This window comes from Schistocerca nitens, chromosome 4, assembly GCF_023898315.1.
Source record: "Schistocerca nitens isolate TAMUIC-IGC-003100 chromosome 4, iqSchNite1.1, whole genome shotgun sequence".
In the NCBI taxonomy this organism is placed as follows: domain Eukaryota; kingdom Metazoa; phylum Arthropoda; class Insecta; order Orthoptera; family Acrididae; genus Schistocerca; species Schistocerca nitens.
Genome location: NC_064617.1, coordinates 517,381,452 through 517,396,163, shown reverse-complemented (window position 1 = coordinate 517,396,163; position 14,712 = coordinate 517,381,452). Strand labels below are relative to the sequence as shown.

At 38.6% G+C, this 14,712-nt stretch overlaps 1 protein-coding gene across 1 annotated transcript in view; it reads right to left on the bottom strand.

The window, feature by feature from the left end:
* The window catches only part of LOC126251861 (cytochrome P450 4g15-like), a 162,715-nt gene that overhangs the window by 106,672 nt on the left and 41,331 nt on the right, over positions 1–14,712 (bottom strand). The window contains exon 4 of the mRNA XM_049952546.1: positions 3,683–3,773. Coding sequence (XP_049808503.1) covers positions 3,683–3,773 — 91 coding nt within the window. The remainder of the gene's footprint in view (positions 1–3,682; positions 3,774–14,712) is intronic.

Sequence of the window (14,712 nt, the reverse complement as noted above, 5' to 3'; positions counted from 1 at the left end):
GGCTGAAGCAACCGTGTGTGCCGCTGGTGCTCAACACATCGGTCCTGAATGGTCCGGTTTGTCTGACCACAGTGGCTAGGGATCTCATACACACCGGGCTTCCTCAAACCCAAGTCATCCTTAACAGAGCCAAGAAGCACTCTAGTCTTGGCTGGCAGACAAAAAATACTTTTGATGTGATATCTTTTTAGAGTTCTTCCTATTTTCGAGGAAATGCTCCCAGCAAAAGGTAGAAAAGCCACCGATTTGCAGGTATCTTCTGGTGGTTCAGGCGAAGGTCCAAACTGGAAAGCACGATGGATCTGTTTATCTGTAAAGCCATTCTGTTTGAACACAACCTTGAGATGGACCTGTCAAGCTTTCTCCGTCTGAAATGGCATAAGCTCTTCTCGCCAATATCCGCAGGACCCCCGTACGCTGGAATGATGGATGACAACTAGAAGTATGCAGGTAACGGTCCGTGTGCGTAGGCTTTCGATAAACACTGTGTCCCAGTGTCCCATCATCCTTTCTGTACAACAGAACATCCAGAAACAGAAGCTTTCCATCACTTTCCACCTCCATGGTAAACTTGATGCTAGGATGCAGGGAATTAAAATGATCTAGGAGGTGGTCAAGAGCTTCTCTCCCGTGAGGCCACACCATAAACCTATCGTCGACGTACCTCCAGAAACAGGTTGGTTTTAAAGACGCCGTCTTCAGCGCCATGTCCTCAAAATCCTCCATAAAAAGACTGGCGACTATTGGGGACAATGGACTCCCCATAGCCACTCCGTCAGTCCGTTCAAAATATTTGTCATTGAATAAAAAGTATGTCAACGTCAGCACATGATGACAAAGCTTGGTTGTTTCCTCATCCAGTTTCTCGCCAATTAATTGCAAGGATTCTTCCCCAGATAGTCATCCTGTGACAGAAGAACCGTGGCATTGCCTTTGTCCACTTTCACTTCTGAAGAAGAGTTCTTTACCTGACAACGTTCTCAAAAATCTTCGTCCTGGTGCTGCCGTTCCACCAAGATTATACAGTCTACCCAAGATTCCTAAGCAAGGGGTCCCACTTTGTCCAATCCTGAGTAATTTGGGTACTCCTACCTAGAATTTAGCCAAGTATTTAGCATCTGTTCTTGGCGCTGGTAAATGCGAACATCACATTCCCAATTCTATGGTGTTTATTCAGAGATTGAAGTCCTTGTCTCTTAGTCCCTGGGATTTGCTTGTGAGTTTTGATGTTGTGTCACTTTTTACGCAGGTTCCTCTGGAAGAATCCTTGCAATTAATTGGTGAGAAACTGGATGGGGAAACAACCAAGCTTTGTCATCATGCGCTGACGTTGATGTACTTTTTATTCAATGACAAATATTTTGAACAGACTGACGGAGTGGCTATGGGGGGCCCATTCTCCCCAATACTTTCCAATCTTTTTATGGGGGATTTTGAGGACATGGCACTGAAGACGGCGTCTTTAAAACCAACCTGTTTCTGGAGGTACATCGACGATATGTTTATGGTGTGGCCTCATGGGAGAGAAGTTCTTGACTGCAAAGTATCCTCTGTCGTGCACTATATGGTGACTTCCAGTGTGTGTATGTAGATGTAGATGTAAATGTAGATATAGAAGACATTTACTCAAATTATCTTCAGCTATGCAGGTAAAACATTGAATTTGATCCAGGCATAGCCAGAACCTGGATTTTAAAGCATAAAGAAACCCTTGCGAGTTGAGACTGAAACTACAGAACAAAAGTAATGAATACAATTTACCACATTGTCAACGGATTCACATATTTAGTGAAATCTGTACTTACAGCCCTAAAGAAACAAGGCAATGAAGCCACCTATGTGAGTGTACTGAAGAATTATACAGCTAAACTTCATCAGGATAGTGAGAAATTCATAATAGATAAAGCAGTCAAACAAAGAGATTCCTTAGCACCAAAACAATTCTCAGCAGTCCTAGAGCAAGTTTTCAGATTTTTAAGTTCAGGAATAAAAAAGGGACAAATACTTATTAATGAGACATACTTTGACCATCTTTGTTTTGCTGACAAACACTGAACTGTTTGTCTCTGGTGCAGATAACTGTTGAGAACAAATGGAACAGCTTCATAGACGAAGTCTGAAAGTAGGTTTGAAAATCAATTGCAATAAGGGAAAAATACTATGGGTTCCATGTATCAAAAGTAAAACAGTGAAAATTAATAATTATGTCATATTTCATTTCTTATGTAGGTAAGCTGAGCACAATGATTGGATGGACAGCGACAGGTATCTTATGAACTTATTTTGATAAACTAAATTGTGTTCTTAATGCTAGGTTTATGATGTGCCTGAAAAGTAGAGTTTATGTTCCCCTGTATTAATAGTTTTGACTTATGGCAGTGAGGCATGAACTTTAAATGTGAAAACTATTCATGAACTGTGCATTTCTCAGTGAGCAATAAGGGAACACTGTTGGGACCTTCTAGGAGATAAAAAAGAAATAAATACTTCAGTGAACAGACTGGATTGGCAATGTAATTATGAATGCCCTGAAAATGAAATGGAGGGAGGTGGAGCTTGTAATCATGTGAATGGGTTATATATGGAAAAAGGAAGATCTCACGTGAATTTCATGACATAAGAAAAGACTGAAGAGACAATGTAATGGGAAGTGTGTTAATGACATCAGAAAACACAAGAGCAATCAGCTGCTTCTGTTGATGTGATAATGATAAAAATGATAATAAAAGCTGTAAGAAGGAATGAACACTTTTCTTGTGAACAGGTCATATATTCTACATTGTGTACTTGAAACAGATATTTAGTTTTTTCAGCTGCTGCAGTTGCCTCATATAAGAAACAGAAGTGAAGTAGAGATATTTCAACAGATGGAGATTCTTAACGGTCATCTAAGACTTAAGTGGTCTTTACAAAGCCAGTCTATGAGGAAGTACAATAGTTTGTACACTGTGCAGTGCAGCAAGCCTCAATAGTTGGGACTAACTTCATCATTAAAGCAAATAGCAGGCCATGCTCTATGAACTGTCAGATTCTAAGAACAAACACTATCATATTTGACAAACACATATTTTACATGCTGGCCACTTCATTTCTATTAATACCAAAACAGTATCTTAGAGTAAAAAACAAAATGCAGTATTGGTGGTGACCGGGGCAAAATAACAAGTAAATCATCAAAAATGCAACCACTAAGTGCTAAATTTGTCACATAAATCTGAAAAATATAGATTGGAAGGAGATATGCACAAAGCTTTAGATGGCTACATTAGGTGTCTGTGTCATTATCTATGTAAGGGTGCCAGTTTAAATTTGAAAAAAAAATGAGTAGCAGATCAATTAATCTTTGCTGATTCATGTATTTGTGTGTTGCCCAACAATCAGTTTCATATCATTACATAATTTTCATACAATAATTCTGGCATGACAATAGATGATGTAACTGTACACTGTTGATGGACATATGACAACTGGAAACAAGTTGAGGAAAATATCTTAGATATGGCTTGAAAATGTATGTAAAAATTACAGTATTTTGAGGAAACACAGTTAAAAATAAAAATTAGAGGAGAAACTCTTGCATTTGAAAATAAATGATATTCATATATACTTTGCCAACAGCATAGAGGGGAACAGTTAAAAATAGTTTGCTATTTAAAGGAACCACAAAAAATTCTATTCTTACCAGTGCTAATGAGTAGGCCATCTCCAAGCCATGGTTTGAACATTCTGTATTCTACAGATTTATCAATATGTACATGACTGCTCAGAATTATCTGTAACATTAAAGATACTGCATGTAAGTATTTATTTCTTTTTATTCCTTTATTGCAAAATTACGATCATCACAGAATTCAGAATATATTTGTCTGGTCATTGGAATCCGCAAAAGTACTGACATGCTCAAAAATTGGTTAAAGTACATTTATAAGGAAGAGGGTGTCCAGAACTGTAAATGAGATTACACCTAGTGTGGCTTGATCTACCCATATGCCCAGTATTGTATCATATGTGAAAATTCCATAAAAACACATTTATAGAAGTTATTAATGCTACAGAATTTAAAAAAAAAATGTCTGCAAAATAAATTTAGCATTAAGGCAGTCTTGCAAATATACAGGCTGTATCTGAAATGAATGTAGAAAATGAGAGGGCTGATTAGTGGATCATAACAAACATATTTCACATAGCAACCCATGTCCGCATCCCTCAGCTAGGCATCATTGAAGAGTGCCATGCACCACCAAGAGGGTAGGAACACAACATGCAGTCTGAGGTGTAATGGTAGCAGGTCTGCAGGGCAACATTTTCAATGTATTTGTGGCATCAAGGTCAATGAGAAGTTTTATAACCTTCATTTGAAACCAGTTACAAAAAGTGATCAGAGTAACGCCTGTATGTGGCCTACCGTGAACAGCAGACAGTTTGAAAGGCGGCCATTGTGGTGTAAACTTACAGGCCTTAGTTAAAACACATATTTCTCTGTGTTATAAACATAATGCCTCATTTAAGTATGTAACAGGATAGTAATTAATTTGTGAACAAAGGGAAACCAGATACTGTTTACCAATTTGTTTTTTATGTAATATACGAAATTTGCCATAACTGTTCACAAGCAAATGAAGCTGCTTATGAAAGAAGAGGCACAAACTGCAGCACATCACTGTTTAGTGCTCCAAATTTTTAAATTGAAATGTTTTTATTTTTGAGCCTCATGTCCACCAGCACTGGAAAACATACCAGCTACTGTTAAAAAAAATTGTTAAGTCAGTGACGTATCCCTGCTGAAGCTGTAAGTACTATGATGGGAAGTCCATAGTATCAAACATCTAAACATATTTATGTATCCATGGAAAATAATATTGGTTCATTTCCCGAATTTAATCGCGCACTTAAACACTGCACAGTGCTTCATTTTTCTTCATGTACAAAATAATGTGTAGACAGTACAGTTATGAGTAACAAATACTGTATGTATGCACCACCAAATAATTAATGATAGATCTGTGTCCTTACAAGTCACAATACATTTCATCTTCCAGACTCTTACCACCACATTGGCATCCAGCTGTAAGTTCAAAACCTCCCAAGCCTGTAGCACCCTCAGTAACTAATTATTTTTACAAGGTCTTTGGAAAAAACTCAGACAGGACTAGAGAGGTTTAAATGTGAAGCAGTATCAGTTTAATTATGGACATAATGATTCTTTGCCCTTTTTGTACCAACAATAGGGTTATTATCAATTTTCTATTTTTCTTGATGGAGAAGGAGCTGTTCAGGACTCTTCTGAAATAATGATAGATTTGCACACTGAAATGATTTTGTCAAAAATAAAATGTTAAAATAGAGATGGAATGCAAGAAAGATTGTTGGAATTTGTAAAGAGAGAAAGATATTTCTAAATGAGTATGGTTTCATTCTAGATGTCAACACAGTGTTTGTTCTTTGAACTGCTTCTATTCATCTTCATTACCCAGAATGTAGCCTGCTGTTTTTCTTTACAGATTTCAATTGTAGTTTTTAACAAGTAATACTTCTAGAGTACTGCTGTTGGCTTAAGTAAGTTACTGCAAATCAGACCATATTGCACATACGTGGTGACCTATTACATCTCTATTTTCAGAAAGCAGAGTAGATTGGTGTGTATTCACCAAATAAGTAAAACAAAAATGTATTTCATGAGAGTTAGTCATGGGTTTGAATTTACCTGTGGCAGTGAAGTTTCATCAATGGGAATCCTAGCCTCCTAGCATGTGACATGAGACATGTAAGAAACATCATCCAAAATTTGAATCTGTCTTGTTTTTCTACAATCTTCACTAGGCTTGTTACGCTATAAAGTCGTCACTAAAATTTCAAAAATGAAAAGTAATTCTCATGAAACACAGCACTTAACTTCACTATTCATTACCTTACCAACAGCAAACTCACCTTATTTACTTTTGGATACATGTCTCGGCCCAGTATACAAGCAACCGAATTTTAAAATATTCACTACACAAAATACTTCGTTCGCCTCATAAGCAAAGTCCAATACACTGGTTTCTTTTTGTGCACTAGCAGTGTGACAGCATGGCAGACAGTTGCTGAATGAGTTTCTGGAGTAAACTATGCATATTTGTATGGAACATACAGACAAATCAGTTATAGCAGAGTATAACAAAGAGGAATGCCTCACTTTTGGCTTTCAGACTTGCAAGGTGCTATGTCGAGCAACCAGCTACTTGGGCGACGTTATAAAGGAGGCGACAGAAATAAGGATTCACAAGAATCTGGTCAACTGAAATGAAGGTTACAATTACAATTTGTTTGGCATGGACTCGCACGCTAGTATCAATATGACAAGAGCAGGTCCAATACGTGAAATGCATCCTCTGCAACCTCCCCACCTCCCCATCCACCATCTGACAGTAACCATCTGTCCACTGCCAGGTGGAGGAGATGCACCGCCAGTGCAAATATTATGACATCCATAATACACTGATACTTCCTCAGAATGCAAGACATGTATTCACAAATTGTGAATATACGTATACATCAGCTGTACAAATGATTAATGACATGTGAAACTTAGTGCCAGAACTAGGACTCAAATCTGGATTTCCCACTTATCACATGTGCTCGCCTTAACCACTTCGGCTATCCATGTACATGTCCTGGACCAATCGGAACTTAAGAAATGTGCTGCACCTTCTCATGTGATTCCCACATAGGGAGTGGCAGTGTTATTCTTGTCATGTTTGCATTAGTGTTTTGCAAGTCTGTATTTTGCATTGTCCAAATATTACTACACAATGCCCTTCAGACATGCAGTCGTGTTTGCCTTGCTGGATATGGAGACAGGCCTTCAATGCCTGTATTTCACAGTGTCTGAATAGTGCTGTAAACTGTCCTTTGGACTATTCTTAGAAGGAGAATCCACCATAAATCACTCTCAGACACACTTGAAACTTCATTTGGTGAAAGAAGGATGAAAATAAAGGGACACTTATCTTGTATAGGTCCACAATTTCTGTGAAAATGACAATCAAAGTTTTGATGTTACTGGATCAGTTTGTGTACGTGATATTAAACCAGGCGAACAGCAGTGTATTGGGTAAAAGGCCAGATTCGAATTTTTTTGTTCCGTGTTCAAGTCGAATCTGATGTTTGTTTCAGATTGTTGCAATATTTTTAATGAGATTCAGAAATACAATGGGATTACTGACAATAGAAGTAAGCACTTCAAATCTTATTTGGACTTTATCATCACAAATTTTATGCAACATTAATACCGTAAAATGGGGCGACTTTGTGACTGGTGGGGTGACTTTGTGACAAGGGATCGAGTTTTCGTATTTTAAATCTCGCGCCGCGACCGCTCCTCTCAGGAAAGAGCTGAACCACGCATTTCGTTTGTCAGACATGCCACGCCACGTAGCGGCAGCAGGGTGAAGCTTCTGCACACGCATAGTTCCTTCCGACGCCGTTGCTTAGAAACGCTGTTATTTACGTTTTCGTAAAACGAGGGAAACTTTATATTGTGAAAACGTTTATGTTAAGGACGCAACTAAAACAGGTATGTACATTTGTTTGTTAATATGTTGGGCAAATTATTGTAGAATATCGATTAAACCAAGCCATGTTTGTTGAACATATGAGACAAAAACTGAAATGCACGCACTTTGTGTGGCGACTTTGTGACACCCCAACTTGTCACAAAGTCACCCCACCATGGTTTTAGGTTATATTTTATCACGTTTTTTTGTCTTTCAAGCACTGAAAAGAAGATGAGGTCTTATAAAAGGAAGTTGGGTGCAAGAGCCTATAGAAATTACTCTCCAGAGACGTTAGATAAAGCCGTTAAATTGGTTTTAACAAAGAAAATGAACCTGCGAGCAGCATCTGAAAGGTTAGTGGCAGTTCTTTAATTTTTCATACACTGTCACACAGGAAGTAAACGTTTTATTGGATACTGTAAGGCTAAAATAGACGTTTAGATGACCATCTGTTTGGCGTTTTTAAGCAAATTCTTCTGCTTGAATAGGGAGCAAAATACAGCTATGTACACCAGGAAGTTACCTACATTCCTTTATTTTGTTACAAACTTTACTGTCATAAAACGGGTTTTTACACCAATTTGCAACTTCTGGCATTTGTAAAGGAAGCATTTATGCAAATTTTAAACCTACCTTCGTAAAATTCTGATATTTTTGGCATTTTTTCTATTAAACATCTTTTAAAAGGTATGGTATTTTTTTCTGAATTATACCATACTGGTATGTATGTTTTATACGTTCTTTTTCTCTGCTTTTAGGTTCAATATTCATCGAAACACATTGTGGAACAAAACCAAAGAGATAAAACGTTCGACCACCTCAAACTCAGAGACAGTCAAACCTAAAAGACAGCATGGGGGTCAACCTATTTTTACAAAAGAAGAAGAGGATACATTCGTTGCTCATTCCATTGCAATGGCATCTTATGGTTTCCTAATGACATTACTTGATTTGCGCTGTGTCGTCAAATCATATCTAGATCGAACCGGAAGAAAAGTTCCCGTGTTTGGAAATGGAAACTTTCCTGGGAGAGAGTGGGCCATGTCATTTATGAAGCGGCATAAGTATGTTCTCTCCGAACGTGTCGCCAAAAATATCACATATGCAAGAGCTGCGACTGATACTGAAGTGATTGACTCATATTTTGAGCATTTAGAGAAGGAGTTAGAGGGTATTCCGCCAGAAAAAATTTGGAATTACGACGAAACGAACGTCCAGGACGATCCGGGAAGCAAAAAAGTGTTGGTCAGAAGAGGAGCAAAATATCCAGAGCGGATACAAAATTGTTCCAAAGCGTGTACTTCGATTATGGTCTGTGGGAACGCCGCAGGACAGTTGGCTCCACTATACGTAAATTACAAGGCCGAGAACATGTGGTCGACCTGGACCGAAAATGGACCTGAAGGAGCCCGCTACAATCGTACTAAATCTGGATGGTTTGATCACCAAGTGTTTGAGGACTGGTTCATCAATCTTATGCTCCCCATACTGAAACAACAAGATGGCCAAAAAGTTCTTATTGGCGATAATTTGAGTTCGCATATTAACCTAGAGGTTATTCGACTCTGCGAAAAGTATGGGATAAAATTTATCGCACTCCCACTAGATGCGACACATCTACTGCAACCGCTAGATGTTGCCATATTCAGAGTTCTAAAACTGATTTGGCGTGAAATTTTGTCAGATTGGAAGCAATCGACATCTGGTAGCCGGTGCACATCAGTTCCAAAAGATGAACTGCCTGGTCTGTTAAAGAAAATGATGGACAAGCTGCAGGAGAACATCATAAAAAATCTCCAGTCAGGATTTAGGAAGACTGGGATTTTTCCGCTTAACAAAATGGAAGTCCTCCAAAGACTCCTGAAGGCCGTCTTGGAAGAGAGCCTACAGTCCTTATCAGGAGTGGTTGGTGAGATCTTCATAGAAGAACTGCAGAAGAAGAGAGAAGAGGTTACAGGATGCCGGGCCCCCATGAGAAGGAGAAGGCTCACTGTTCCAGCAGGCAGAAGTATCTCCAGTGCCGAAATCGAAGCCAGTAGGGCGGAACAGCCGAAAGGGAAGAACACAAAAGCCAGCACTTCCTCCAGACCCAGCGGATCCAAGGAAAATGCTGTACTGGCAGGTGAGATGTCTGAAGAAAGCTCTTCAGATGAAGACAACAGCAGAGAGAGGAACTGGACGGAAGAAGATCCCAGTGACCCCGACGTGCTGGATGAATCTTTCAGCTGTTTGGAGGATTCAGAACCTGAAATGTCTCCCACAAAAGTGATTCCAAATGATAAAGACGTCTTGGGAATCGACAGCATGGCTCCTGAAAAAAACGTTTTCAAAGTGGATGATTTTGTAGTGGTGAACTTTGAAGGGAAACTTTTTCCAGGAAGGGTGACTGAAGAAAAACAAGAGGGCTACATTGTCAGCGTTATAGAGAGGACCAAGATGTTCTGGAAGTGGCCTACTAAAGAAGATGCTATTCTGTACTCCAAAGAAGAAGTTTTGTACACTATCGACCCCCCAAGACCGGTAGGAAAGCGAGGGTTCTTTGAGGTGAAAAATCTAGATTAGGGAGCTCCTTTTTCATCACTTGTAAAAATGATGTACCTCTACCAAAGCATCAAACACATGTACATTGATTAAATATACTTTTTGATTGGTCAAAATTGTGACATTATTTTTTTCCCATACTTTGTAACCCAAAAACAATGTTGTCACAAAGTCACCCCACAGGGTGGGGTGACTTTGTGACAGAGTTTTCCCTTTATATAGTCGTTCATAAAAAAGATACAAATTTTTTGAAGACATAATCTTGTAAAGGAAGGTTGTAGCTATCTTATGATGCCATCCGTTTCAGTTTATGTTAAAAATTGATCAGTGTACGAGTGAAAACATGCAAAACTTGTCACAAAGTCACCCCATATTACGGTATATGTTTTGATTTTTTAAATTTTCAGCAGTACTAGTCCCAGGGTGATGTATATCGTAAAAATATTCAAAGAATAAAAATTCAGAGTACTATGAGTGAAATGAGAAGTTGAATATGCCACAGTCACATTTTTTAGTGTGAATATCATTAAGAAAACAACCTAGTTAACGACCCTAAATACCTCGCAGTCTGGCAACAATTTCACGGAGAGCCACGAATGTCGAAGCATATTCTCAACAGTATGAGCAGGCATTTAGTTTATTCACTGCATCACTACTACGTTGATTTCCGTTTTCTGTGCAAAAAGAATAGTGCAGCTCTGTATTGAGTGAATGTAATCCTTCACTTGTCAGTAAAAGTATATATCGTAGGGTTCACAGAACTGCTTACACTTTGGCAGAATTACTTTTAATGAACATGTCGATATTCCGATTCCGTCGACAACCTGGCCATCATTTATCCACCCGAAGAGTCACTAACGACGATAAATGGCGCCATTCTTATTTAAGGGTGCGCACAGAAACGAAGCGGGCGGGCTACCTGGGATCGAGTACCAGGTGGCATGCCCAGCGTGGAAAACATCCGTTTGTTATGTAAATAGGCAGCGCACAAAGGCAATCGGGCGGCAGTGCCGACTGGCGCAGCTTCGCACCTGCCGACAAGTCGGAATGAACGAGACATACTTTACCCGCTTTCGGCCAGCCAGTTGGCGACGCACAGAGACAATAAAATCGAAGCATACGCCCTGCAATCTTTCACAAAAGGTTTAACAGAAACTAATCGGTAAAAAAGATTATTTTCACTTTACTTGTAGCTTTAAGTGTCAGCTTCATGGTGAAGTGCCTAAAATTTCACTATTGGTCATACTTAACATTTTATTCGCATTTAAGTACGAGACAAAGTTTACAATGATTTTGCATTTGGTGCATATTACTTCTATATATGTTGCTGCGAATGAAGTTTAGCTAAGGGGTCGACAGAAGCGTCCGATCCCACGCGTAGGCTTTGACCCATGATGTAAGGGTGTTGTGTGTGACGTCATGACGGCGCGGAGTTTGGTTTGAGTGTGGCTGTCTCCAGTTCTGTTTTATCTTATTTTATTTACTTTTCTGATCTGTTCGTTCTATCTTGTGAGATTTTTTTAAAATTTAAAAACACTTATTACTTATTTTAATTATCTGTTTCCTCCAATTTCTGTTTTAGTTTATTATATTTATCTTTCTGATCTGTTCGTTCTATCCCGTGAGATTTTTTTTTAAAAAAAGACAAAAAACACTAATCAGCTACTGAAGCATCTTTATCTTCTATGGGTTGCAGGGGTTACGACCCCTGGGGAGGTGGGTGGGTATTCATGCATAGCTGTCTTCACTTACACGTTGCAGCTACGCAAGGCGTCTAAATTTGTTTATATTTAGTTTGCCCCCCCCCCCCTCCACCCAAAACACCCCATTTCCCGCGCTTGTCCCGTTAGTGTCATTAGGCTTCTTGTGGAAAGTGTGTGTGTTTGTTTTTGTTTCCGCCATATTTGTGACGTCATGGGTCAAAGCAGATGGGCGCGTACAATAAAATAAAAACATACTAAAATGATTATCAGTTGCATAAGGCACCACGTCCAGCATGTAATGAGTAATGTTAAGCAGGAGAGATTACATGCTATAAACAATCGAGTATTGATCTTTAATTAAATTTTGCTGTAGTATTGTTAATCAGTAAGACTTTATAATAGCAGATTCCAGTGGAAGATGCAATTCTCGTTAGTACTTACATGACCAACTGCGAGTTAACAGGTTTAGAAACGCATTATGTCTGCTGAGCTGAACGAGCGAGCGAGTTCAGGACTACCTTTGGGACATACGCGCCGCGGCCTGTCTTTCTCGTGGGCCTCGAGCGGGGAAATATGACGTGAGGCGGAACTGCTACAGCAATCCACCGGCTGGACGGCACATTCGCTCCCGACTTCTGCAGAAGTTCGCCGTAGCGAAAGAGTTAAACGCGCAAACGAAGCTGACACACAGCGCGGTGTCTGATGGGTGTAACTGCATATTGCAATGCCTTTACGATAACATACCTCATATCTCCTAAACCATTCCGAGATATCGAAATGATACTTTGGCGAATGACAGCATGCAAAGAGGAGAGTATTTTGCTACCGGTATATGATTATCTACGGTGATAAAGCAAAAGCTATGATTTTTATTTTATTTTTTAAACCAGTACTGCAGTTTTTTAAGAGTCTTCAACAGCTATTGAAAAGAGAATTTGCTAGTATAAAAATAAACATGAAATTTATTCTCTTATGTATATGAGAATCCAGAATTATGTCACAATAGCTAACATGAGGCGAATTTTTCCAAATTATATTGTGTTTTGGCAAAAGACGAAAAATTAAATCTGTCAACAAGAGAAACGTAGCTGTTACTCATAATTGATCGTAATTCTTCAAATGAGAAAAAGTTAACAGTTAAGGCAAAAATAACTTGCCAAATCTGTTGCAGTTTTCTTAGATTCCCATAACCCACAGTATTATTAATAGTGAACGACTGGAATGGAAACTTATAAAAGAATTGTCTCCCTGTTTTTCAACTGAAAAACATGAAAATAATTTGCAGAAAATAGTACAATTTTTTGTTTCTATCCCCATTCAGAGTGAAGTGGTGATCTTCTTCACTTTAATTGTCTTTTGATATGTGAAAGATAGATTATATATATTTATAATCTGTTTTAACTTTAATGAGTAGTCTCAAGCAGTTCATGAAGTAATGACTACCATGTTTCTGTACCCTTATTGTCTATTGATACACAGGCACTAAATTTGTTATTTCTCATAGAACAATGCTGCACTTTTGCTGCAGAGTAGAACTGACCCAATAAAACTATTTTGTTATTCTGAAGCTGTGAACACATTGATGACTTGCAGAACCCTGCTAATTATTCGTCAAAATCAATATCACTGATGAATTACAAGATATTTGTAGTAAGAAGATTCACTCCGTACCCCATATAGGGATAGCAAAGGAAAGATGGTATACTATTTCCTGTATTTTTTCGTATGTCAAATATAACTGAGATGAAGGGGGAGAATACTTTGATAAGTTTCAGTCTCAGCTGTTCATTATTAAACATACTCTGGGTTACAGGATTCCCCTGAAATTGCAACAGAATTGACGATTTATTTCCAACTGAATTGTTAAATTTTTTCTTCAAAGAAGTGTCATCAGTGATGAGTTTCGCATAACGCATACATTCATCTAATTGCCACGTTAAATTTTGCTTTTTTGCCAAAACGCATTATATATTGCACAAACTCACCTTGCAATAGCTACTATGACAGAATCTTGAAACAGAGTGTATTATTAAACAACCAACAGGCGATCAGAGATGTCAATACTTTACAGAAAACATTGTCATGTCAATTTGCTGTAACATAGAGAAGAAATTTCACTTTTATTTTAATACTAGCAAATTCTCTGCTCACTAGCGAACAGCGACTTTTTAAAAATTACAGTACCGAATGAAAACAAAAAGTAAATAAAAACTGCAGCTTCGGCTATATCGAAGACGATAAAAAAGTTCCGTATGTTGACCATATTACAAAATACGGTACTCTCCTCATTTTATGCTATCCTTTGCCAAAATCTTGTTTCGATATCTCGAACTGTTTAGAAGATACGACGTATGTTATGAATATTTCATTCTCGAATGCTTGTGGTCAGAAGTGAGCGGCTACATAAATTCCATTTTCTCGAAATTGGAGACTGATAGAGACCACCCGGCAAGGAAGTAGCCTCAACTATTTTCATACTTCATATCAACAGCCTGACAATCAGAGCACAACAGTACAGAAACTGAGACTGTACACGATTTTTGAAATGAAAACTACATAGCTAAAGTGTGATTAAGAAAAACATTGATGGCTGTTAATGCATTACAATATCTTAAAGTCTCATTTAATGTAACGTAGTAATAATACATCTAATATGTACATACATTGGACCTACTTCCAAGAGCGTAACAACACCCGTGTACATGTGCTACGGCCTCTGACCAATCATCGCGTTTATGTTTGTTTACATCAGGTAGCCGGGTTCATACCCGCAACAAAAGTATTGCTGTATCTAGTGGCACACTGCAATTGCGTGTGTGAACTCCCAGCATGTAGTGGCGCAAGATAAGAGACGAAACTTTAGTCATACCACAAAAAGTTCACCTTCATTGTACTTTGTTGTGCCACTGTCCTTCCATCACTGCTCCCTGGTG